The sequence below is a fragment of the Pleurodeles waltl genome, chromosome 6 (genome assembly GCF_031143425.1).
Source record: "Pleurodeles waltl isolate 20211129_DDA chromosome 6, aPleWal1.hap1.20221129, whole genome shotgun sequence".
Taxonomy (NCBI): Eukaryota; Metazoa; Chordata; class Amphibia; order Caudata; family Salamandridae; genus Pleurodeles; species Pleurodeles waltl.
The window spans coordinates 210,696,038-210,723,823 of record NC_090445.1 but is presented as its reverse complement, the minus strand read 5'-3'; the positions used below and the strand labels follow the sequence as shown (position 1 = coordinate 210,723,823).

At 44.8% G+C, this 27,786-nt stretch overlaps 1 protein-coding gene across 9 annotated transcripts in view; it reads left to right on the top strand.

The window, feature by feature from the left end:
- Positions 1–27,786, top strand: part of HDAC5 (histone deacetylase 5) — a 962,367-nt gene that overhangs the window by 580,426 nt on the left and 354,155 nt on the right. For 6 of the 9 annotated variants that reach the window (XM_069237853.1, XM_069237857.1, XM_069237855.1 and 3 more), the window contains 2 exons: positions 7,049–7,183; positions 26,871–27,093. In XM_069237853.1, coding sequence (XP_069093954.1) covers positions 7,049–7,183; positions 26,871–27,093 — 358 coding nt within the window. The remainder of the gene's footprint in view (positions 1–7,048; positions 7,184–26,870; positions 27,094–27,786) is intronic. The other 3 variants (XM_069237852.1, XM_069237859.1, XM_069237858.1) reach the window with 2 other exon arrangements.

Below are 27,786 nucleotides of genomic sequence, written 5' to 3'. Positions count from 1 at the left end.
AATTATCTTCCTTTCCAGAAAAGAATAACATCTGTGATGTTTCCTTCATTTCGTCAGTAGATTTTAGACCAGTAGATTTTAGAGCATTAAGCCTTTTTTTGTTATCATTGTGTTGGGAGCACATAATGTTATTGGTTTTTGTAGAATGCACGTTCACCAGTAGTTTCTTGGCGCTTACAGCAATACTTCCTTGCGAGAGATTCAAAAGTTAGTTTGTCATATAGGCCTGTTTAAAAAGCTGAGTTTTTAACAAGCTGAGTTTCTAACAATTTGTGAAATGTCCCATAGTCCTTTTTCGTTCCTTATTATAACTGGTAGGGCATTCCAAGTACTGGGAGCCACAAGTCAGAAACTCTGACCCCTTGATCTTATCTTTACAGAAGTTTGGAACCACCAGGCAATTTGTCTTTCATGATCTCATATTTCGTATAAGTATCTATTTCTTAATTCTTTTGGCTACAGATTTGGGTGGTGTTCTGTTCATGGGTTCAAATACCATGCAACATTACTTAAACTGAATGTCCCTTTATAGGATGACAATCAATCAATCAATCGATCACTGCATTTGTAAAGCGCGCTACATACCCGCAAGGGTCTCAAGGCGCTGAGGAGGGGGGGTGCTACTGGTCGAAGAGCCAGGTCTTGAGGAGTCTTCTGAAGGCCAGCAGGTCCTGGGTCTGTCGTAGGATGGTGGGGAGAGTGTTCCAGGTCTTGGCGGCGAGGTAGGAGAAGGATCTGCCGCCGGCGGTGGTTTTTCGGATGCGGGGGACTGTGGCGAGGGCGAGGTTGGCTGAGCGGAGGCTTCGGGTGGGGGTGTGGAAGCTGAGTCGGTTGTTGAGGTAGGTGGGTCCGGTTTTGTGCAGTGCTTTGTGTGCGTGGATCAGAAGCTTGAAGGTGATCCTTTTGTTGACGGGGAGCCAGTGCAGGCCTCTCAGGTGGAGTGTGATGTGGCTGCGGCGGGGAACATCGAGGATGAGTCAGGCCTAGGTGTTCTGGATGCATTGGAGTCGTCTCAGGAGCTTGTTTGTAGTTCCTGAGTAGAGGGCGTTCCCGTAGTCGAGTCTGTTGGTGATGAGGGCCTGGGTAACGTTTTTTCTCGTGTTGAGGGGAATCCATTTGAAGATCCTGCGGAGCATACGGAGGGTGTTGAAGCAGGACGCGGAGACGGCGTTGACTTGCCTGGTCATGGAGAGAGTGGAGTCGAGGATGACCCCCAGGTTGCGTGCGTGGTCCTTGGGTTCCGGGGCTGTGCCTAGTGATGTGGGCCACCAAGAGTCGTCCCAGGCTGATGGGGTGGGTCCGAGAATGAGGACCTCCGTCTTGTCTGAGTTCAGCTTCAGTCTGCTGTCCTTCATCCAGTCGGCTACAGCCTTCATTCCTCGGTGGAGGTTAGCTTTGGCGGTGTGGGGATCTTCGGTGAGGGATATGATCAGCTGGGTGTCGTCGGCATAGGAGATGATGTTGAGGTTGTGTTGTCGTGCGACGTGGGCGAGGGGGGCCATGTAGATATTGAACAGTGTCGGGCTGAGGGAGGATCCCTGTGGGACGCCGCAGATGATCTCAGTGGTTTTGGAGCGGAAGGGTGGGAGGCGGACGCTCTGGGTTCTGCCGGAGAGGAAGGATGTGGTCCAGGCCAGGGCCTTCTCTTGGATACCTGCGTCATGGAGGCGTGCTGATAGGGTGCGGTGGCAGACCGTGTCAAAGGCTGCTGATAGGTCCAGAAGGATGAGGGCGGCTGTTTCTCCTTTGTCCATCAGGGTCCGGATGTCGTCAGTGGCGGCGATGAGGGCGGTCTCGGTGCTGTGGTTACTGCGAAAACCAGATTGGGACGGGTCCAGGATGTTGTTGACTTCGAGGTAGCGGGTCAGCTGTTTGTTGACAATCTTCTCGGTCACTTTTGCCGGGAAAGGGAGCAGGGAGATGGGACGGAAGTTCTTGAGGTCCGCCTTGGGCTTCTTCAGAAGGGCGATGATCTCGGCGTGCTTCCAGCTTTCTGGGAAGGTTGCTGTCTCGAAGGAACGGTTGATTGTTTTCCGGAGGTGGGGCGCGATGGCTGCGCTGGCTTTGTTGAAGACGTGGTGAGGGCAGGGGTCCGATGGGGATCTGGAGTGGATGGAGTTCATGGTTTTGATGGTGTCTTCGTCGCTGACGCTGGACCAGACGGTCAGGCGACTGGTGCAAGTGGTAGTCGCAGGGGTGGTGGACTCGGTGGTGGGTGCGCGGGGGTCGGGGTTGAAGCTGTTGTGGATGTCGGTGATCTTGCGGTGGAAGAAGGTGGCCAGGGAGTCGCACAGGTCTTGAGATGGCGGGATGTCGTTGGTGATGGAGCTGGGGTTGGAGAGTTCTTTCACGATGCTGAAGAGCTCTTTGGTGTTGTGTGCGTTGTTGACTAGGCGGTCCTTGAAGGCGGTCTTCTTGGCGGTCCTGATGAGTTGGTGATGTCTGCGGGTGGCGCTCTTGAGGGCTGTGTGGTTGTCTGGTGTTCGGTTGTGGAGCCATTTCTTCTCCAGCTTCCGACAGGTGTGCTTGGAGATCCGGAGGTCCTGGGTGAACCAGGCGGCTTTCTTGTTGGTGTGGTTGGTTGTAAAGGTCTTGAGAGGGGCGAGGGTGTTGGCGCAGTCGTTGATTCACTGTGTGAGGTTGGTTGCGGCAGTGTCTGGGTCGGTGGGTTGTCTCAGGGCGAGGGCGGTAGTCAGTTGGTCCTTGGTGACCTTGCCCCAGCAGCGGCATGGTAGTTGTTGGGTGTGGTGGTGTGTGGTGGCTTTTCTGAAGGTGAAGTGGACGCATCTGTGGTCGGTCCAGTGTGGTTCGGTGGTGTGGTTGAAGGAGACGTGGGGGCTTGCGGAGAAGATGGGGGTCGAGCGTGTGTCCAGCGGCGTGAGTGGGTGTCGTTACGAGCTGTTTGAGTCCGAGGTTGGCGAGGTTGTCGATCAGGGCGGTGAAGTTGGCGTTGTTGTTGTTCTCGAGGTGGAAGTTCAGGTCCCAGAGGAGGATGTAGTCCGTGGAAGCGAGGGCGTGGGTGCTGATGAGGTCGGCGATGGTGTCACTGAACTGTGGGCAGGGTCCGGGAGGTCTGTAGATGAGAGTTCCTCTGAGGGTGGTGTTGGGTTCGGTGTGGATCTGGAAGTGCATGTGCTCGGCGGTGGTGAGGGTGTCATCGGTGTTCGTTGAGATTTTGATGGAGTCTTTGTGGATGATGGCGATTCCTCCTCCCACTCCGTTGGTGCGGTCTCTGCGGGAGATCTTGTAGCCCTGTGGGATGGCTATGGTGATGTCTGGTGCTGAGGTGGCGTTCAGCCAGGTCTCCGTCAGGAAGGCGACGTCGGGGGCAGTGGAGTCTAGGAGGTCCCAAAGTTCGATGGCGTGCTTGCGAGCGGAGCGGGTGTTGAGGAGGATGCAGAGGAGGTGGTTGGGTTCTCTGGCTGGTGGTGTGGAGGGTTGGATGCTGGTGAATCTGCAGTTCCGGCAGGTGAAAGGCCCCTGGGTGCGTTTCGGGGTGGCCCGGTAGCAGGGGTGGTCTCGTCTGGTGTTGAGTGCGTGGAGGGTGCTTGCGTCACAGTGCAGTCGGGGGGTGCGGGTTCCAGGGGTTCTGGTGCTGGGTGCGGTCCAGGCACGGATGGGTGCAGACGGGCTTGCCTTAGGCTTCGCTGCCTCCATATGAGGGCAGAGGGAGGGAGGAGCAGCTGGGAGGTGGGAGCGGGGCGGCCACTGGGAGTGAAGGGGGCGGGGCAGCAGGGGCTCAGCAGCAAGGGAAAAACCCAGGGGAAAACCCGGGGAAAAAACGGTGGGAAAAGACGGCGGGAGAGGGACAACAGAGCACAGGTGTACAGAAAGCAAAACACAGGGGCACAGAATGAAAAAAACGAAGTGGCACAGAAGCCAAGCGCAGGGGTACAGAAAAAAGGGAGCGAGTAGTCAGGCGGCAAAAGCGGCAACAGAGGTTCAACCCACAGGGGGCTGCGTGGCAGATGGGGGGAGCGAAAATGCAATTTTCTCGATAAGTATGTGGCATGAGTATGTTAACAGAGAAGAAATTCAGACTTTCAGCGTCATTTTGAATGCCTTGAAGTTATACCAGGCAACCTTTGGAAGTCCTGCATACATAGAATTGAAGTAATCAAATCTCAACATAATTACTGCTGTCACTATTAATTTCTTAGTTTTGACACATAGTAGAGGTGCAGTTTTTCTCAGCATGCTCAGTAAAAATGAACATTTAGACACTACTGACGCGACCTGTGGATATCACAAGAGATTACCATCAGTCACTTGCAGATGAGGTTGGAGTTGGTGACAGACTAAGTTCACTTGGTCAATAAAGATTGTTCCAGATACTTGTTCTGTTTTTCAGCAGGACTATTTCAGTGTTGTCTGCATTTAACTGATTAGTTACCACCCATCTGACAATAAACCTAATGATGTTTTGAAACTTTAAGTAGGACGATGGGGTATTATCCACACGAAAAAGCAGCCGAGTGTCACTTGCATATCTACATACACTGCAGTCTGCGTCTGTCACTGTCATTATCAGTGGCTTAATGTACAGATTAAATAAGTGTGGTGACCGCGATGAGCCTTGAGGAACTGCACATTTCAGTCCTCTCACCTCAGCTGAGAAATTGCCTAATTTTGCTGACTGCATTTGATTCTTTAAGAAGGATTTGATCCAGTTTAAGGAATTGCCCCGCGTCCCTGCCTCAGTTACCCAGTTGATTAGAAACTTATGATTGACCGTATCAACAGCTACAATCAACTCTAACAAAACCAGGCAAATCCCTACCTTGGTCCTCCTTCCTTCTTAATTCATCCACAATGGATGTAATCACCGACTCAATGCTGTGAAAAGGTCTAAATCCTGCTTGAGTGGGATGAAGAAAAGCTGTGCTCTGTAGATGTCTACATAATTCTTGGGCAACAGTGAGCATCTAGTAATGTCGCTGGAAATGGAAGCAACAAAATTGGTTGGTAGTTTTTCAATGCCATTGGATCATCCCCTTGTTTCTTCAGTAATGGAATTAAGTTAAAAAATTTTAAGAGGTTTAGGCACCATGCCCTGTTGAAATGATTCATTGAGTAACTTTATCAAGGGGTCCATTGATTTATTCTACATTCCTGATGGATAATAGGTGCCCAACACAGGTTTCATTCACACAGCTTGGTCTGATAATTGCACGCCATTCTAAAAAGCCAGGTTTTTAAGACATTTAGAATGAGAATACTTCTCATGCACTGTTTGTAAGGTGTTAGAATGAAGTACCCTTGGTCCCTTAGGAGTACAAAACAGATGTCACTCTGGATAACCAGTAAAGAGATTTTAGTGAAGCTTTAGGATTGTTCAGAAAGTAATGAAACATGGTTACTTTCACAAGGTTCAGAATTGTGCAAAATGTGATTGAGACAGGCCTACGTTTCCACTCTTATTTTTTGTTTTTGTTTTCTTTTTTACAACTGTTAAGGTCTGCATTTGTTTTAATGGAGACGGAACCAGCATCACTCATAATACTAGGGCCCTCATTACAACCCTGGCGGTCGGCAGAGAAGCGGCGGTCTTACCGCCAACAGGCTGGCGGTAAAAGTTTTGGAATTATGACCATGGCGGTTACTGCCATGGTCATCCGCCACTTCTCCGATCCGACCGCCAGGGCGGAGACGACCGCTGGGCTGGAGACCTGGGTCTCCAGCCCGGCAGTCATCACAATACTGCCGGCGGTATCATGACCCGGCTGACCGCCATGGATTTCATGGGGTTTGGAACCGCCATGAAATCCATGGCGGTGAGCACTATCAGTGCCAGGGAATTCCTTCCCTGGCACTGATAGGGGTCTCCCCGACCCCCATCCAGAGTCCTTCCCCTACACCCCCCACCACCCCTGCCACCCCCAAAGGTGGCAGGGCCCCCCTCCCCACCCCTACCCCCAACATTACATTACACATTCACACCCGACACGCATGCAGGCACCACCAACACACATACCCGCACACACACCAACATACATGCCAACAGCCACACACACAGTCATATGCACACACCCACATTCAGACATACACGCATACAGACATACATACATACAGACAGACAGACATGCACTCATTTCCATACACACAACACCCCGCATGCATACACGCACTCACACGCCCCCCTCTACATACACACACGCACACCCCCATGCATGCACACAACACACAACACCACCCGCCCCCCTCCCCTAACGGACGATCAACTTACCTGGTCTGTTGATCCTCCGGGAGGGGACGGGATCCATGGGGGCTGCTCTGCCGCCACCACACCGTCAACAGAACACCGCCACGCCGAATCACAGAACGTGATTCGGTGGGCGGTGTTCTGTTGACATGGAGGTGGAGCAACCTCCACTTCCCCGCCGCCCGCCAGTATGGCTGCTGGCGGCTCTCCGTCCAGAAAAGGATGGAGGGCTGCCAGCAGTCATAATACGCAGAGTGGAAAACCGCCACCACTGGCGGTCTTCAGCACTGCGGTCTTACGGCGGTCTTGTCAAAAGACCACCGAGGTCAAAATGACCTCCTATGTGCCCGGTCAGCGATTTGATAATATTATGAGTGGACGGGGATTGATAATAAGCTTCATGGGTGCGTGCATTGTCCTTCCCCATTTTCAGATCTTTGTAATTGCTCGGACCATATGTATGTTACACAAGGAATGCAGCACCCTCTGCTTTCTTGTGCATGGATGACAGTTGAAAAGTAATGCCATTCTCCTTTGAGATTGCTTTCATTGACATCACTGTAAACTTGGCATGCTTTGCTCTCTTGTGTGCTCCACCACAGAATTAGCTCTCTAATGTCACACTGGCCAAGTTCACACCATCCAGCTCATGAAGCCACTAGCAACAGGAACAAAATTCATTTTGTTTCCATAGACACTACAGATAATACATAATGAGTTAAGTGGCCGGCTGGCATTGTCTTTTCAGTTGTAGAAAGTGGATTACTTTGTGTCTGGAGGGCACAACGTTGTGATGCTGAGTGTTTTACCTTGTCTCTTTCTCCCCCTTCCTTTTCCCCTCTGTAGCAGATGCACCCACAACACAGATCATTAAACTTGGATGGGTCATCCAGCCAGCTGGGCCTGTATACATCCCCCTCATTGCCCAACATCTCTTTGGGACTGCAGGCTACTGTAACCGTGACAAATTCGCACCTCAACGTGAGTAAAGAGATATGCACGCTCAACACACGTTACATCCCCTTCTAACGTTCTCTTGTCCCACTTCCCCTTTTCTGATTCCCTGCTATGTTAGATCGCAATATGATGCACAGGGGACTGCATGCTCTAAGCTAATCAGTATGTCTTTTACAATGCATGAGGACTATTTCCTTAGGCCATAATATGTAAATACCCCCATGTATGTTTGTCCTGCACCAACATGAATGAACAAAATATTAAAACAAGAACTCCAAATCATTATAGAGATCTGAACAGCTTAAATGAAATAAAATAAACATATGCTGTGCCTGAATTGAGTGCCCATAGAATTTGATTTGTGTGGTTACATACCACTTGAGTTGATGCATATTTGACTAGGTGACAAAGACTGGATGGGCATTTCAGCTCACGTGTTGCAGCAAGGAAGGGTTTGAGGCACTTTAGCACTTAGTGTGCATAATAGCAGTACATGTGTGAATCAGCAAGTATTATGGTGTAGTGATGCATAGGATACTACAATGTTGCTTGTTTAGTCTTGTGATAAGCCATTCTAATTGCAAACATGATGTGCATTCTTCAGTTGCACGCTTGATCTGGGGTGTGATCTAAGATATTGATGCTCAGGACTCAATAATGAACTTTCATTGTTGTGTAGTTCAGTATATCAAAATGTATTATTGTAATGCCTACTATAATAGAAGTATAGAGTGACCATAACATCTCCAGTATAGTGTGATCACGCACAAGTAATATTGAAACATCTCCACCCACACAACATGGCGTTGATTGTATCTTGCCTTGTGAAATGATGCACGGATTATTCTGATTCAGATTAACACATGGTTTGAGTTAGTGTGGTTTAAACAAGTGACCATCTGAATTTAGTGTGCTGAACAAATAAAGCAGCATTCCTCATCATGGATTTCGTAATAACCTGGGAGCATAGTGGACATTGTGGTCCTTGCAGAATGGTTGTGTATGTGATTCTAATGGTATATGCTGCTGTACACTGGTGAGTGACTGTGCATGTAACACAGAGTACCTTTCAGAATGGAATCCAGTTGTTGATGCATGGATTAGTGAATGATTTGCTTTTGCCCTCCTTGTATTTTCATTTAAATAGAATTTCATTGGAAAGTTGTGATCTCACTTGCCCTAACTTCTCATCATCTGAGTTTGTTGTTGGACTTACCCAACTGTTTCATCTTAATTGGACTTTTGTTTTTGTCCTGTTGTTTCCGCTAAATGACCTACACTTGTAATGGGCTTTGAGTTTCTCCAGTACTCATGTTTGAGTGCTTTTGATATTGGTCTCCAGTCTCTGCTCCTGAGTCAATGGCTTTCCTCTCTATTCTTCAGTTTTTTCCTCCCAGGAGCGTTTCAGTGTCAAGTGTTCTGATTGGATGAATTGTGTCCTTCTATTGCCTACTTAAGAGGACATTTTCCCCCCTTTCATCTCTCGCAGAGTGCATGTGTTTGCTTGTTTGTCCTGCATCCCTGTCCCCTGCTCTCAACGTCTTGTGTCAATTGACCCAAGTAGTAGGATGAGCAAATACCAACTTTCATCCCCTTTAAACCCACAGTATATTTACACAAAGTGTCATTAAAATGGTATTCGATCTTCTCTGCAAAAACTGATACTGCAGGATAGTTGCTGTCTGATGACATCTTACCTACAAACAAATGTTAAATGAATAAAGTATGCAAAACGTCTTACTAAAGCAGACACAAGGTTATTTTAGTTACTAAACATAGATTAGCTAGGTTTCATCTATGATGTACTTGGAGATGCACCCACAGTATCGTACGGAGTGGTCATAGTTTGGTGGAACCGGTATTGTGTGACTGGGTATAGCGTCATGTCCAGCTACTGTTTCATACTCGTGTCAATCTTGGGTGACAGTTGTGTGTCATTGTTAAGGTCAGATGTGTGCAGTCTTTCATTGTGGGAAGATTTACTTTGACTATTTCTCCACCATTGAGTATATTTTTGTGTCTGTTCCTGTGTATGTTAAACCCTGGTGTTTTAAGTATTAGCAGTGTGCGCCAACAAACTTTCTGCTCACCATAGGGTATTTGTTCTTGATTAGATGTTAAACGAGCAGGAATAAGTTAAGTTCTAGTCTTTGCTTTATTATTATGAATGTTTTCACATCATTGGCTTTAATGACAGATGCATAGGAATTGTTATAAATAAATTGAAAATAGAAGGAGCAAAATGAAGGTGGACTGAATCGAGTTTTAAGAGGCAGGAGTTGTAGGAGAAAGGGTGACTGAGCCAATATTAAACCAAGAGAAACTACACATATTTGTTGTGTTGAATAAAGGAATAGTATGGGGATTTTTTTATCCTAAAAGGTGGGTGAGTCATGGTTGTATGTTTATTGCTCTTGGACAGTTGGATGATCTCCGTCACTAGTTTTTCTGGTACACTGGTGGCTTATACATAGTTTACATGTGACGCTGACTCATTTGGTTGTTAGTATGTAAGTTGTAACTCTTTTTAGTTTGACCGACTTGAGCAGCCTTCTGGGGGATTTTTTTTTTTTCAGCTTGTAGATGCCTTCCTGGGAAACTCTTTTTATCTCACACTATGGTTCTTTTGCCCCCATTTACTGTTGTCCCATAATATTGAGTTAGTTTATTGATAGCAACTTGTTAGTCTTCAACAGTATGACAGAGTTTTGAACCTCTCGGAGAGATATTCACCTTTGTCTTGTAGTCACACTTAAAGTTTAACTACATTTCCAGTTTTACATTATTCATTGATCACATGAATCATTCAAACCAAAAACTGGACGTACCTGCAATTTTCTAGAAGGTCACCCCTGTGTGTGGGTTAAATCTCACAAACATTTTCCTAGGGGCCAAAACATTTGGTCTGTGTTGTGACCAAGGGCCGCATTGATGCCAGCACGGTGACGGTCGGGGGTGCCAGTCATGTGGGTGTAAGGGAAGCTACAAATATTCATCTAGTGGCTAAATTACACACTGTGAAACCAGAAAAACTGGGATTAATCCAAGCTTCCCCACTTAACTAAATTGTGTGATCCTAGCCAATTGTTTTATTTCACTTTCCCTCTCTTTTCTTCATTATCACTTATAAGTGGACCTTGAAATATTTGACTACAGACTGTGTGCTGTAAAAACCTTATCCTGTGTTTGATTTGTTAAACTATGTTTGTCATGTGTAAGAGTAACACAGGCCACCCAAAGAGTGCACAACTCACTTGCCTTTTAGTTTATTATTGGCACTGTTGTCATTTGGGGGGAGGGAGATGAATGAATGTTTCTAAATCTATATTTGAAAACTATCACTATTAAAAAAAAAATACATATATATTTCTCTTTACACTAATAATCTTATGTACTAAGGTGAAATGGTTTTGGGTGTTTTTGTGATACACTTTTTGAATTCTAAAGATACTTTATCATACGTTTAGAGTTTTGCTGCAAGATGTCTTTAAAATTGAAGGTGTTCTTAAAATTAAGCTCAGGACACCCTAGTTACTTCCTTTCTTTAACTTCAGTTATCCTTTAAACAAACACTTGACTGTTTATGTAACATTCTTTTGATGTTTGTGCTGAGTCGAGTCCAGTGCTGCTGTTGACCAGGGGCCGCATGTAAAGGTCAAGAGGGCCGCATGCGGCCCCCGGGCCTTAGTTTGAGTATCCCTGAGTGTTTTGCTGTACTTCAGACTGAGACAAGACAAAATGAAAGGAATGACAACAATGCAGCACTCTTAGTCTGAGTAATGAATTCATTAAGGCACTTCTCAAGGTTCGTATAGAGAAAGCCTTTGTCAAAGGCAGCAACACAAGTACACTTCTGAAAATAATCGCAGCGGTAGAATAATAATGATCATAGAAACAAACAAAAACAATACACTACTTCAACCATGGATAATATATCTATATATAGTGATTATATATCCATGCACAATGCAAGGATAAAAATATGTATTAAAAGTGCATCACCATGGGGTGTGACATATACATCATCTCTTTGCCAGCTGAAAGCCGTGAAACCAAACGACTACGAAAAGAGAGAACTGCCCACAATTAGATCCGAGCAAGGCGTCCCCTCCCAGAAATGAGTTCTGTCTAACCCCGGTCTTCAAGCTTCCCTCTTAATACTTTAAACAAGCTGGAGAGGAGAATTCTAGAAACTCCCCCCTCCCATACAGTAATTTTTTTAACGCTGGCTGTACCATGTCCGTGTTGAAAGAGCATGTTTAGAGATTGGCCACATCCTAAGGTGCGCTTCCAAGAGCTAACTGTTCCCTGCTGTACCATAAACATTCTCTGGTACATCCTTATCTCTCCCTCAATCCTCCATGTTATGTCCCTGCCTTGGTGAGATAGAGAGCAAGAGGAACGAAAAACATGTTTCATATGTTGTGCACAGAAAAAAACCTGCACTACCAATATGACGGTGTTTGAAAATAAGCTAAGCACAAAATCAAGTCAGTGGTCAACATGGAGCTGGGATTAAAATATAGCTAGCATTTCCCTGAGATATATATATAGCATGTGTAGCTGCAGATACACATGCTATGCGTAGCTCTTCCGACATCTAGTGTTAGGCTCGGAGTTGTCGCGTGGGCTCTCATTATCCTAAATGAGACTACTGCATTTCCAGGTAGCAGGGTTGTTCCTGGTGTGGGGGACTAAGTCTTACCCACTCGGAAGGACCACTGTCACCCCAAATCCGGTTTTGCTCCGGCTAACTAGCAGTGCCTCATCTCTCCCAAGGGGAAGAGATGATTGGGCAGCCGAGCGCATGACATCTTTGGAACTTCTCAGGGAAGTCGTGGTCACTCAGATCCAAACCAGCTCTCTCATTTACAGTATGATCTCATATACAAATGACAAAGGCAGTTTGAGTTTTATAGATTGTTTTAATAAAACAACTGCATTTTAGATATTAAGGTGGGGGCCGCAATAACCAGAACCATACAACACAGTAGGATTGAAATAGTCACGAGGAGAGTGAAACATAAGAATAACGCTATCATGGTGTTAATGATTTCTACTCTCTCTCAGCTAGTTCTATTTCGAGCACAGCATGTTAAGCTTCTAACTTGCCTTTCAGATTCCCTGGGAAGCCATCAACCCTCATACCTGAGCAAAGACCTGTGATCTGGTTCAGCATCTGCAACGAGGCAGTCAGCGTCTAGTTGTGGTACCCTGGTCGGAATCTCCCTCTTGCGTGTATTAAGACAAGGAAGTGTTTTTATAACCAACATGTCAGTGTGATCACAAAATGTCCCTACGCAAGAGTGCCAAAGACTAAACTCCTACAACGTCTATCGGCAATGTACCAGACTGTATCCTTGACTGAAGCACAGAGTGAACAAGAATGTGTTATTGAGAACTCCAGTGCTGAAGTAGGCTAAACAGTGTGATATAAAAAATAAAACAAGACCGTAGAACTGGTTATTTGAAAAATAACAATACGGAGCTGAATAAAAAGCATTTAGAGCAAAGTGCACAGAGGCTCTAAGCTGCGAGCAAAGGAATAAAATACATCCAGGGCAAAGTGCACAAAGGCCTAACGCCTGAAGCTAACGTGCAAAAGATACATAAAACTGACCACACTACAGAGTGTTACAAGTTGTTTTTCTTTGAAGAAGTCTTTTCGGAGTCACGGGATCGAGTGACTCCTCCTCTCGGTTACAGTGCGCATGGGCATCGACTCCATTGTTAGATTGTTTTCTTTCAGCAGTCGGGTTCGGATGTGTTTCCTCTCACTCTGAGATTTCGATTTGGAAAACCTCAGAAAACCTACTTATTCATCGGTATTGTTTCGATCGAGTTTCCCATCTAGCATTGAACCCGTAGCACCGTTGAAAGCTTCATGTCGCCCTTCGGGGCTTGCGCGCACCCAACTCAGGCCTGTTCGGGCCTACCGCGTGGAAAGCCTGATGGATCGGACTCCATTCTGATTCTGCCCTCGGTGACACGCGAAGTACCCCTATACAGATCAACACCTGGTTTGTAATTTATGCCTTTCTCCAGACCATCGGGTGGAAGATTGCGAGGCCTGTCGATCGTTTTGATCAAAGAAGACCCTCAGAGATCGCAGAGTCTAAAGGCTTGAAGTGGCGTTGAAAAACACTGAACATCTCGACATCATGGAGGAAGAGCAGGTGCAGACTGCAGTCTCCATCCGAAACGCTGATTCCGAACAAGAGTCAGAGGACGATAGACCCATCACAGCTTGCCAGCATGAGAGTACGTCTGCCCCTACACCCCTAAAGAACACAAATTTGAAGGCCTTGGGTCAAAGCAGGGACAACAAACCCAATATCAAAGAGAAGGGTTTAGAGGGTCCTACAGAGGACAATATTTCAGAAACGGGGGTAAATTCCAAACCTCAAAACAAAACACAATCTAAACAGTGACTTCCTTCTCACCCTTCCACTCCACACTTCTCCTGTGCGGGGAAGACTACAGCAATTCCACTCTCATTGGCAAAATATCACCACAGAAAATTGGGTATTATCAATTATCTGCAATGGCTATTGCCTAGAATTAATCTCCACCCCTCCAAAAATTCCACCGTAATACCACAAGTTGTCCTCAGAACACAAGGTTCTGTTACAACAAGTGGTACAATCTCTACTATTAAAGCAAGCAATAGAATTGGTTCCACATTCTCAACAAGGAACAGGAGTATACTCACTATACTTCCTCATTCCCCAAAAAGACTGCACTCTCAGGCCCATCTTCGGACAATCTATATATCCTGTCAGGACGTTTTCACATGGTGACTTTGCAAGATGTCATCCCACTACTACAAAAACAAGATTACATGACTGTTTTAGACCTCAAAGATACGTATTTCCACATACCCATCCATCCAACTCACTGAAAATACCTCAGGTTTGTCATAGCAGGAAAACACTACCAGTTCAAGGTGTTGCCATTCGGCATTACAACAGCTCCAAGAGTGTTCACAAAGTGTCTAGCAGTAGTAGCAGCCTACTTAAGAAGGCAACACATTCACGTCTTTCCATATCTAGACTATTGGCTAATAAAATCAAGCAGTTTTACACAATGGCAACAACACCCTCATTATGTGATAAAAACGTTGCACACGCCAGGGTTCACTCTCAATTACCAAAAATCACACCTACAACCTTACCTAGGTGCTATCCTAAATAAAATACTCAAAAAGCCCTAGCTTATTCAAAAATACAAAGGATACAAGCTTTCCAAAATCTCATACCACTCATACAGGCAAATCAACAATATACTGTAAGATTTATCATGAAGATTCTAGGAATGATGGCATCTTGCATAGCTATAGTTCCACATGCAAGACTAAACAAGGCCCTTACAACAGTGCCTCTCACAACAATGGTCCCAGGCACACAGTCAGCTTCAAGATCTAGTGTTGATGGACCGCCAAACACATATGTACCTTCATTGGTGGAATCGCAGCAATCTAATGAAGACCCTGTGCCTCAAACCATAATCACAGCAAACACATCAATGATCGGTTGGGGAGCTCACCTCAACAGTCAGACCATTCAAGGGCAATGGGATGCCAAACCGAAACAGCTACACATAAACCACTTAGAATTATTATCTGTATTTCTTGCCTTAAAAGCGTTTCAACCTCTTCTCAAACAGAAGAATGTTCTCATAAAAACAGACAACATGACAACAATGTATTACCTCAACAAACCGGGCGGGACACATTCATCTCAACTTTCCCTAGTAGGGACTACCTGTTTGCTACAGGTAGAAAGTAACCCGGCATTAAAGCCTGAAGAAACTGACCAGCTCACCAATGTCCAGCGGTGCTTTTTGAGTTTGAGCCAGTTGCATTCTGGGAGTTGGAGTTCTAATCCTCAAGGAGCAACTCAGAGCTTCTGGAACCTTGGGGTGAGTTCTGAACTCCTAAAGGACCATCAAAGACCTTCTGGAAGAAGAGCCAGAAGTTTGAAGAAGATTGGAGAACTTTTGGAAAAAAGCTCCATAAAGGTACAGACCCAACATTTTGAGTCAAGCCAGCTTACTTCATCCGCGACCCAGCCTGACTTGCAGGTTCGTCCTGGTGAAAAGCTTTGACGCCCCAGACTTCCATGATTTCACCAGGAGCTCCTGGAAAGGCTCCAAAAAAGTGACAATTTCCAAATGTAAAAAGTTGACTGAGACTTCCTGCTCAGCATATCCGTGGAGGGCCCCAGGGATGTCGGATCCAATTTCAAGTTCAGCCATGATGAAGATTTTCGGCCTGAAAAATCGACTAAGTCCGATGGTAGAATTCTTCACCGAGGTCTCCTGTGACGTGAATCCTACGAGAGCTCCAGGAAGGTCGGATCCAATCTGCGACTTCGTCCCGGTGAAGAAAATCTTCAAGAAAAAGACTAAGGGCCTCATTACAACCCTGGCGGTCATAGACCGCCAGGGCTGTTTCTGCGATTGTACCGCCAACAGGCTCGCGGTACAATCTGGCGCCATGCTTCCGCCCACCGGCCCAGTGGGGATCTCATAATACGGCCGCGGGATTGCGGTAGCATAGGCGGCCGCTCGGCGGTAAAACCTTTGCCACACCCGCCAAGGTTGTAATGAGAGCCTCCCGCTTGCTGTAGCCGAGCAGGGCGCCATAGCGGTCAACCTCAAATTTTAACTTTGCCGAGTGCGACCCAATGTCCAGATTGGCGCTTTTATTTTCTAGGCGCCCAAAAATATTTATTATTTTAAAAATCCTATCTCCGATTCCCCTTATTCAATTTTAATAGTTTTGGTGTCAAATTAAAGATAACATTATTTTCTTTCTTCATAAATTGGTTTTGGATTTTTAAACTGTTTCCTGTGTTTTATTTATTTACTGTTTTGCGATACTTCAATGCTTTACACACTTTGGGGGTCATTCCGACCCCGGCGGTCCTTGACCGCTGTGGCCGGGGTCGGCAGGAGCACCGCCAACAGGCTGGCGGTGCTCCTGAGGGCATTCTGACCGCGGCGGTATGGCCGCGGTCAGAACCGGAAAACCGGCGGTGTCCCGCCGGTTTTCCGCTGCCCTGAGGAATCCCCCATGGATTCCGACCCCCTCACCGCCATCCTACCGCCAGGAACAGTCGTGTGGCCAATGGCATGGGCACTGCAGGGGCCCCCGTAAGAGGGCCCCACTTTGAATTTCAGTGTCTGCTTAGCAGACATTGAAATTCGCGACGGGTGCTACTGCACCCGTTGCACACCTTCCACTCCATTCGGAGCCGGCTTCCTCGTGGAAGGGTGTTTCCCACTGGGCTGGCGGGCGGCCTTTTGGCGGTCGCCCGCCAGCCCAGTGGGAAACCCAGAATGACCGCCGCGGTCTTTTGACCGCGGGACGGTCTTCTGGCGGTCCCAGCCAGGCCGGCGGCTACCGCCGCCGGCCGGGGTCGGAATGACCCCCTTTGTCTCCTAAATTAAGCCTTCTCGCTTGTTGCCAAGGGTTGAGCTAGGTTAATTTATTGAGACCCAACTGGACTTAGTGGGGGTTAGTGGCCTATTGCTAAGTGTAGGTACCTACCTGCCCTTACCAATAATCCACTTTCCAACATTTACACAATGGTGGTATGCTGTAATGACATTCAGATACATTTGGGCTGTAATTCATGGGTCACAATTAATCGGAGTGACAGCAATTACATGTACAAAGAGATAGTGGATTGATAGCTCGGGCGTGACCGTAACACACGTGATTCTGGGTAACAAATTGTGCTTATTACCAATATTGAAAGTCGGGATATTGGTTATTCAATGCCACAAATTTTATAATGTATTTAATATTTATGTGCTTGCTTATGTGCTTGAATGTCGTGACAATGTGAGAAAATACAGCTCTTTTATGTACTTTGCATGCTTTAAGATGGCAGATCTAAAAATTGTGAAGAGAAATGGATAAACATGGATGAGTCCTTTTTTGCTTTGAGTCACAGGATTGAGTGAATCCTCCTTTCGGTAATACTGCGCATGGGCATCTAGCACTTAGTTAGACTGTTTTCTCTCCGCCGTCTGGTTCGGACTTGTTTCCTCTCGCTTCGGTGGATCTCTGTTTGGTATTTCTGAACTTTTTTTCTACCTTTCTATAAAACCATTGATATTGTTTCGATCGCATTTCCCATCTATACTCAATCCGATTTAGACCGTTGGGATCAAATTCTTGCCCTTAAAAAGGGCTTTGCCCTTTTTGGGCCTACTTCGATGTCAGGCTGATGAAACGAGGTCCGTTTTGATTCTGTCCTCGGTGTCACGCTAAATTTACATACATCGACCAACATTCCATGTGTAATCCTTGTCTATCTACCAATCATTGAGAAGAGACTTGTGACATCTGCAGATCATTTCGATCTAAAAAGTCCCTCCGGGACCGTAGAGCTCATCGGCTCGAAATGGTGTCCCAAGTCCACAGAAGATACACCTGATATCTTCGGTGAAGAACATGCACAAGAAGAAGTTCGACAAGGGGCGGTATTTTCCATCCAAGATTCGGACTCTGATCAACACTCCGATGATGATTGCCATGACATACCTCTGTTGCAGTATGTGAGTACAACTGCCCCATCACACCACACAAAGACACTAAAAAAGTCTTCAGCACTAGTCATCGGTCCTCCACTGGCTTCGGGCCATGGTCGGATCCGAAAATCAAATCCGGGTGACCAACCTTCGGGTTCGGCACCGAGAACAAAGACTTAAGTGCATTTGGCATCGACCAAACAGGCTGTTACAGTTGTCTTGGTATTGAGATGAAAATTAGAAGGGACGTCTTCGGAGCCGAAAAAATTTACAACAGCTTCGGAGCTGACATTTTTGGTTTGAGTTAAGCACTCCATACCTTAACCTTCAGAGTCGAAAGCCACGAGTAGCAAGCATTCTACTTCTACCCAAGAATCTTTGGACATACAACCTATTTTAGAGGTGATGGACGCTAAACGGCAAAAATTACACATTCAGAAGGTCAAATGAAGAAGAACTGCTTCTCCTCCAATCTCCTTTAAGAGGTCATTATCTTTTCAAGACACCTTAAAGGATGCACCTCCACCAAAAAAGGTCTCCAAAGATAAAGAACAATGAGGCTACAAGGCAAAAACAGCCTTCATCACCACATTCTCCTGTTCTTCCTTCTACACCTCCACCATCACCCACATATGAAACACACTTGTCACCACACACATACTCACTCTCACCACACAGGGATGACTTTAGTGATGACCAACAGGTTATAGATCCATGGGATATATATGATCCTTATCCAATTCTTCCAAACAATCCAGACTTGTGTCCTGCTAGACCTTCCCCACCAGAAGACACTACTGCATATAACCAAGTTATAGCCGGAGCTACTGTCTCTCATAATGTGCAGGTGCATACAGATCACATAGAACAATATTCCTCTTTGACATGTTAGCATCTACACACAAAGAATATCAATGTCTCCCAATGCTTCCTGGAATGCTCAGACATTCTTCTGACATTTTCAAAGAACCAGTGAAGGCCAGACTTATCACTCCAAGAGTGGCTAAAAAATATAAACCTGCACCCTCAGACACAGTATTTATTACAACTCAGTTACCACCTGACTCAATTGTGGTTAGCACAGCAAGGAAAAGGGACAATAGTCAACCCACAAGAGACACTCCTCCTCCAGACAAAGAAAGCAAGAAAGTAGATGCAGCAGGTAAAAGGGTTGCTTCACAAGCTACAAATCACTGGAGGATAGCCAGCTCACATGCTCTATTAGCTAGGTAGGATAAAAAGTAAAACAACTGTTGTAATGCCTTCCACGAGAGCACCAAAAAAGGGGAGAACAAATAGTAACAGAAGGGCAAACAATATCTAACAATGCTATTAGATCTGCAGAGATTCCTCCACCTCAAATAAACAGTGCCTTTCTCACCTTTCCCACAGATCACACATCTCTGGGAGGAAGACTGTTAAATCACTATCCACAATGGCACAACATCACTACAGACCAGTTGGTTCTGTCCATTATCTAACATGGTTATTGTCTAGAACTCATTTCCACTCCATCAAACGTTCCCCCTTGTCACACAGGCTTACTCAGGAGCATCTCACTCTATTGAAACAGGAGGTACAATCACTACTACTTGAGCCATAGAGATAGTACCTATATACCAACAGGTGTCTGGAGTATATTCACTATACTTCATCATACCAAAGAAAGACGGTACTCTAAGACCAATTTTAGATCTCAGACCCCTCAAACTATACATCCTTTCAAAACATTTTCGTATGGTCACTCTACAAGACGTCATTCCCCTACTACAAAAACAGGATTACCTGGCAGCATTAGACCTCAAGCATGCTTATTTCCACATTCCCATACATTCAACTCATCGAAAATATCTAAGATTCGTCATAGCGGAAAGCACTACCAATTCAAAGTGCTGCCATTTGGAGTAACAGCACTAATGGTGTTCACCAAATGTTTAGCGGTGGTCACAGCATTTCTTAGAAGACAACAAATAAATGTCTTCCCATATCTAGACGACTGACTCATAAAGGCCAGTACAATTCAAGTTTGCCAACCCCATACTCAATATACCATAGATATCCTACACAATCTAGGATTCACAATCAATTACCACAAATCTCACCTGGAACCATCACAGATACAACCGTATCTGGGAGCAATTCTGAACACTCAGTCAGGATTACCATATCCAAACCCAGTAAGGATTTAAGCATTTCACAATTTTGTATCTCAACTTCAATACAACCACAATTACACAGTAAAGCTACTGATGAAACTATTGGGAATGATGGCTTCATGTATATCCACAGTCCCCAATGCAAGACTGCACATGCAGCCCCTACCCCAGTGCCTTTCTCAGCAATGATCTCGGTCCCAGGGTCAAATTCAAGATCTAGTGTTGTTGGACCACCAGACTCGCCACTCTCTGCAGTAGTGGAATTACCCCAGCCTATCAAAGGGCCAGCCCTTTCAGGACCCTATGCTTCAGTCCACAGTCACAACAAATGCATCCCTGATAGGTTGGGGAGCTCATCTCAACAACCTCACTATACAAGGGGAATGGGACTCAATCCAACAGACTTATCATATAAAATACTTGGAATTACTAGCAGTATTCCTAGCTCTCAAAGCTTTTCAGACACAAATCATTCACAAGATAGTGGTAATACGGACAGACAATATGACCACAATCTATTATCTGCAAAAACAGGGGAGGACACTCTTCTCAATTGTCCCTTCTAGCTCAGAAAATTTGGACGTGGGTGATTCATAATCACGTTCAGTCAGTGGCAGAGTATCTTCCAGGGATACACAATCAATTAGCGGACCTCTTAAGCAGGACGCAGCAACAAGCCCACAAATGGGAAATTCACCCACAAGTGATTCAACAATACTTCCAAATGTGGGGAACCCCAGACATAGACCTTTTTGCCACAAAAGAAAGCGGAAAATGCCAAAGCTTCGCATCCAGGTATCCACACCCTCAATCCAAGGGCAATGCTCTGTGGACGAATTGGTCAGGGATATTTGCTTATGCTTTTCCACCTGTCCCACTAATTCCATCACTGATAATAAAGATGAAACAAACCTCACTCATTATGATACTCATAGCTCCCACATGAGCACATCAACATTGGTACACAACACTATTTGACCCGTCTGTAGTACCACATCACAAGCTGCCAAATAGACCAGATTTGTTGACTCAAAGGAGAGGCCAAATCAGACAACCAAATCTCAGTACACTCAACCTGGCGATTTGGCTCCTGAAGTCATAGAGTTTGGCTATTTACAACTTCCATCTGAATGTATGGAGATTTTAAAAGAAGCACACAAACTCACAACTATACAATGTTACTGAATGGAAACATTTTGTCTACTATTGTCAACCCAAAAATATTGATCTTTGTAAAGCTTCGGTACAAGATATCGTTTGCTATTTGCTACACTTACAAAAAGCAAATCTGGCATAATCATCTATTAGGATTCATTTAAATGCTATAGCTGCTTACAACATATTTTCTTGTTCAGGATTCCTGTTATAAAGACCTTTATGGAAGGTTTTAAAAGAGTTATTCTGCCTATAGTTCCCCCAGCCCCTGTATGGAATCTTAATATTGTACTCACAAGACTTATGGGTCCACCATTTGAACCTATGCATTCTTGTACTCTTCAGTTTCTGTCATGGAAGGTTGCTTTTTAGTAGCAATCACTTCTTTAAGAAGAGTTAGCAAAATTCAAGCATTGACTTTAGAAGAACCTTTCTTTCAAATCCATAAATACAAATTAGTTCTTAGAACGAATCCAAAATTCTTACCAAAGGTAGTTTCACCTTTTCATATCAATCCACAGCCAGATTGAGTTGCTGAAAGAGTGCTTCACACCCTTGATGTTAAAAGAGCTCTCATGTACTGTATAGACAGAACAAAAAAAATCAGAAAACCCAAACAACTCTTTGTGGTATTTTCAGAACTCACAAAGGTAATCATATTTCAAAACATTGATTAACCAGATGGATAGTGAAGTGTATTCAGACTTGCTATCCTGAAGCTAAAAGACAGTTACCAATAACTCTTAAAGCACATTCCAGTAGGAAAAAGGAGCTTCAATGGCATTCTTAGGGAATATACCAATGGTGGAAATATGTAAAGCTGCCACATGGTCTACAGCACACACATTTACTAAACACTACTGTGTGGATGTGTTATCACGCCAACAAGCAAATGTTGGACAGGCAGTACTTAGAACACCATTTCAAACTACTCCAACTCCTACAGGCTAACCACCGCTTATTTTGGGATGGGACTGCTTTACAGTCTATGCAGAGCATGTGTATCTACAGCTCTACATGCCACTGAACGGAATATACTACTTACCCAGTAGACATCTGTTTGTGGCATGTAGTGCTGCAGATTCACATGCACAATCCCTCCTCCCCAGGAGCCTGTAGCTGTTGTAGTACAATATATTGTAAATATGTATGTACATTGCATGGACATCTCATTTCTTTACTTTATATCTACATATACATTCATACACTCTTTACTTCACCCTCCTGTGGGAAAATGATCTAACAAAGGACTTGATGCCCATGCGCAGTATTGCCGAGAGGAAGAGTCACTCGATCCCGTGACTTGAAAACCTTCTTCGAAGAAAATATATGTCTTGCTTGTGTGACTCCTGCCATCTGGTGTTGGGCTCGGATGTTTGCAACATGTTTTTCTTTCTCCTCTATGGTTAAAGTTTCTCTGTCTAATCGATTACCACTGAGAGAGATTTGAAAAGATATCAAAAGAGACAATTAGCACTTCATCTTCTAACTGAAGATTCCTCATGTTTTCAATTCCCCCAGGCTGAATCAAGACTTTCTCACCACTTGCTTCCTTCATTCTGCTAGATGGCACATCGGACACAGCGGTGGTCTTGCACTGCCTCCAGAAGTGGTTGGCATTGAGCCCTCTCTAGGCACCACTCAATCGTGCTGACATCAGTTCCCTTATTTTATCTCTCTTCGACTTGGACTCTCTCCCAAACTTTTGCCAGTGTTTAACTGACTCACTGTTTATATAGTAGTGCACTATGGACATGCCACCTGTGAAGACTAAAGGAACCACACTGTGCTGCAATTTCAAGAAATTGATGTTGGTAACAGATCTAGAGAACATTTGTCTGTGGTGTCTCAGTTCCCGTCATGACTCAGTCTTGCAACAAATGTTCCTTTATAATACGAAGGTCAGCAGAGAGCATGAGGTAAAGCTGTACTTCACCGAGCACAAGAAGCAAGGTAGATCATGTTCTAAATCTTGGATCGGAGATGGGACTTGAAGCACAACTGGGCCTAAGTCTTTGTGCCCTTAGCTAGAAGACAAAGTTGAAAGACCAGTCTTGTCATAGATCTCTGAAGTCTGAATGGGATTAGTCTCCCTTCTGTCACTCCCACTCTGAGGAAAACTTAGATAGTCAGCACTCAAAAAAACCTGTCTCTGCCCCCAGTTGTCCAGCTTCGAGCCCATTACTAATCTGGAGCCATCTAGCCCGAGTCTCCTGAGCCTTTGTTGACCCTGCAGCAGTTAGAGGGCCTAGAAGAGGAAATGTTGCAGCTGTTTTGGATGATTCCAGGTCCCTTTAGAGTGTCTTCTGCCCCCATGAATGGATAGCTAAACCAGACCCTCCAGTAGGACTTCATCTCTGCAGGGCGCAGCACTGACTAATCTCGTTGGGTTCCTGCCCAGCTCCGGGGTGGCAAGTAACTCAACACCAGCACTAAAGGCCATGCTGTGCTCAGCTTAAGAGGAGCCAATTCCAGATCCTTTCATAAAGCAAGTTTCAGATCCAGTACCTCTTTCGCCCCAATGCTGGCTGATGTGCTGTTACGAGACCACAAAAAGTACAGCCTCTGCTCTGGTCCAGGCAGTGCCACTACCTCGGCACCAGTATCACCGAAGGCTTTTGTGGCCCTATTTGATTTGGGTTAGGATACTGTCCAGGGCCTTCAGAATGTCCCAGCAATGCTGATGTTGCTGCTGATGATGACGACAATAAGGAGGTGGGCAATTTACTCCCCCCTCATTGTACTGCTGATGGGCTGTATGTAGACTTACAAAATGCTAGTGGCCTGGATACTTCCTGTGAGACAGAATTGGACTCTCCACTGGTGCTGTCTATCAAAAGAGAGTGACTTTTTTGTTAGACGTGATTTGTCTTACCTTTCAGCTTTTCTATATTTAATTGGCCAACCTTCATTGTGTATATATGTCAGGTAGTTATGCTTTTCCTGAAAGGGCTCACATGTTTCCTCCTGAGATGTTCAATATGCTTTTATGCCACAGTGTGACCCTAACTTGGTCCTTGCGTTTCTGTTGTGCTCACGTTATGAGCCTATGTATGGCTCTTCTCTGAGGGTGTTGTCCGTTAAGACTGTTTTCCAAATTGCCATTGCTTCTGCACACTGTGCCAGTGTGCTACAGGCATTGTCAGCGCAACCTCCATATGGCACCTTCTTTTCTAACAAACTTGTGAATTTTTGCATCAGACTTGTGATGATTGTTTGGGAAAGTGGTGTTACTCAATTGTGTGGGTCAGTTCATCACTCTTCTCCTTTTTTTTCTCTGCCTTACCCTCTAAGGAGGAAGAGAGACTTCAGTGGTTTGATTCCAGGAGGACCCTATATTGACCGAACTAAGGCTTACTGAGTGGCGGACCAGCTTTTTGTTAGATTTGTTGTTTCTGAAAAAAGAAGAGCATTTTAGAATTGTCCAGATGAATCGTCCTGTGAATAAAAATGTGTTATGCTAAGAGAGAGCCTCCTGAGGGCGTCTGGGCTCATTCCACCAGAGCCAAGACCACCAGCATGGCCTTGGCAAAGTTTATTTTGGTGTTGGACATCTGTGAGGATGCTCCAAGGAAATTGGACAACAACTTCACCATGCAGTACTGTCTAGATTCTCAAGTCTGCAGAGAGTCAGTTTGCCTGCTGTGCTGTTTTGTAGGGTTTGGGACGAGAGATGCAAGGAAATAGCATTTTTCATGTTGAAGTTTGAAGAAATTAAAGTCTAATTAATATGAAGAATAGCTGTCTTAAATTAACTAAATAGAAAGTTCACTTTGTCTTTAGACTGGGACTCTTCAAGGTCCTAGTCAGCAAGCTTCTCCATTCTCGAAAACACTTTACATGTGTTCCAGCAGTAACAAGATGCTTCATTGAACTGTTTCTTTATTTATTTAAAAAGAGCTACTGAGATACCGTTCATATTAACACATTTTGTTATCTTTTTTTTTTTTGCAGAGTTAGCTCGCTTTTTCTACTGAGTAATCTTTTCAATTTTGAAGTTTGACCGTTTAGATTCTAACTGTAAAGTGTTGATCTTTTTCTGATATCAGATTACTTATCACCTATAGTGGTCTTACCCTAGCCAACAAAATCTCCTGTGTAGTAAAGTTGTATGAAAGTAGAGGAGTTCTGGCATCTCAGAGGTTTCATGGTCATTCCACAAGGTCAAAGTCATTATTGGTTATATGCAACCTCAGTATGTATATAGATTCTCATCTTAAGAAAGTTTGTGCTTCTGGCAGATAAGATGTTTGTGGATGAGTCTTCCTTGCATTACCTCTGTTCATCATGCCACAGTAGTGATGAGACTTAAAAAGACTTGAACAGATTATTAAAACTCCATTGCTCTTGCCCTATCTACTAAATTCCATCTTCTTCAGCTAATGCTGAATCCTGATGCTGCTTTGCAACTCAATGAGACCATAGCGCATCACTCCATTCTAAGGCACCCGCACTGGTTACTTGTTAGGAAAAGGATATGTGTTTAATTTTTAATAACTGTACACTGTGTTGTCCATTCATCTTCCCATCATTTATCACAGCAGAGTTTCACTTACATTACCATAAATGTTGCCTCCCCTCTTCTGATAAGTTTCTGTTTCCAGTTCCCTGAACAGTATCAGTTTCTTTGTTGACTGAGCCTTTTCCATTGCAGTACTAAGAAAATGGAACAATATTCCTGCACAGTGAACAAGCCCTTTCTTTATTGCCAGCTTTGCACAAAAAAAGCTAAAGAGACGGCTTTTGAATCAGCATTGCTTTAAGAGATTTACCAAATCATTATTCTTCTGGTTCACCCTGTGCTGTGGGATGTTCTTCAAAGTAGTTGTGAAAGACGGCGTGACAGATAATAAGACAACTGGGATCACAACAAAAAAAAATATAATCTTGTTTTGGCATCTACTAATTAAGGCATTTAAGTAAAGGGTGTCATGCCGATAGCAACTTATATTTAAGTGATGCTGTAATAAAGGTTCTAAGTCTTCCATAAATATAACTTTCTCTCTATCACAAATAATAGCTAAACAATCATAGAGAGGGAGTTGAAAAGTAATTATGGGCCTGGTGGAAGGCCCTGGAGTTACAATATATGCTGTCCAGATTTTAGAGAGAGACATGGATAACTCCAAATATGTTATCAAAGACTACAACCAGTCTAAATAATAAGGCCTACTGCTACTTCCTTGAAGAAGCCTGCCCCTATTATTTCTGCCTTTACAGTTTTTTATGGACTGATACACTTTTATAATACTTGAGTCAACAAAAAAGTGATGAGTGGAATGCTTATAGTAATGCCAGCCACTGCTAATTACTTGGGACCATATTCCAGTCCATTGTATTTTTTGCCCACCATTCCACCTTAGATTAGACCCAACATGTGTAAGTCAGCTTTGAGCCTGCTCTAATAGGAACTGTTCATCCCAAACTACGAATGGTTGCTCCCTAGGCTCTTCAATTACAATACTTGAGGCACTAATCATTAGAATATTTTCTGCTTGCAGTAGTCAGTGGTTGCAACATTAGCATTTGAGGATTGATATGGGTAAGAGTTGGTGATGTAAAAACATATGTGGCACCTGTTTTGAATGTTTCCCCGAGATTAAGTGCCAGTTAAAGTGAGATTTATGAGGCACGCAGTTTGACTCTTTGTAAAAGAGCAATGTTTTCACTGTTTTTTCCTAACTTTACATTGCCCACCTTTAGTGTACTTAAAGGAAGGAGAGAATTAACAACCTCACAGCATTCTCCTTGTCCTATTTCTCTAAGGACTGGCGATTGGGTGGCCTCCTTTGTTAAACTTTTTCTGGCCTCTTTTGTTTATTCTCACTTCCTTATCCTATGCCCCCTCTCTCCTACAGGCTTCTTCTAAGGTATCATCACAGCAGGAGGCAGAGAGACAAGCTATCCAGTCCCTGCGACAGGGGGGAGCGTTGACTGGCAAGTTCATGAGCACGTCGTCACTTCCTGGCTGTGTTCCTGCAGTGGCCCTGGAAGGGGAGGTGAACAACCATGGACATCCATCTCTCTTACAGCATGTACTATTATTGGAGCAGGCCAGGCAGCAAAACACTCTTATTGCTGGTGAGTACACAGGATGGGGAGGAAAGAGTTTCTGTGGTCTGGGGGAGATGATCCACTGACAAAAGAAGTCTCATTGAGTTGGAGACAAGTGAACAGTCAATTCATGCAGGGTAGGACACAGCAATGCTTTAATCATCAGTAGCCTAATGTAGCACATAAGGTCAGAATTCAGGTGATGTGTCTAGGATAAGAAACGTGAATCACCAATGTAATACCCCAATGTGCTGGAGCTGGAGTCACTACAAATTTGTTTAGCAGAAAAGTCAGCAGTCACCTGTCTCAGTAAATAAAGGTAGGGCTCTGTAAGTAATTGCCAGGGGCAGAGCATCATCATGACTTTTAAAGTATCCCAGTGCTTTGGGGCACGGTTCAGGAGGAGTGTATGGGAAGAAAGTGATGCATATTAACTCTGTTCTTTGGGCCCTCGCTCAGTTGAGATGTGTGAGAGCTGCAGCACACTTCCCTTTCTCATTATCAATGTAAATAGAGATCTTGGATGAAGGAAATACTGCCTGCAATGGAGATTAGGTCCAAGAAATGCTAAAGAGGAGCTCTGGGAGGGATTCTCAGGATATTTCACCACCACCACATCTACCACTGCCTCTGCCATTGTCTAGCAAAACCTGCAGGCAAATGTAGGGGTGGCAATGAGCAGGTGAGTTTTTCTAAAAGAGTTGGTTTGAGAGAAAGAGC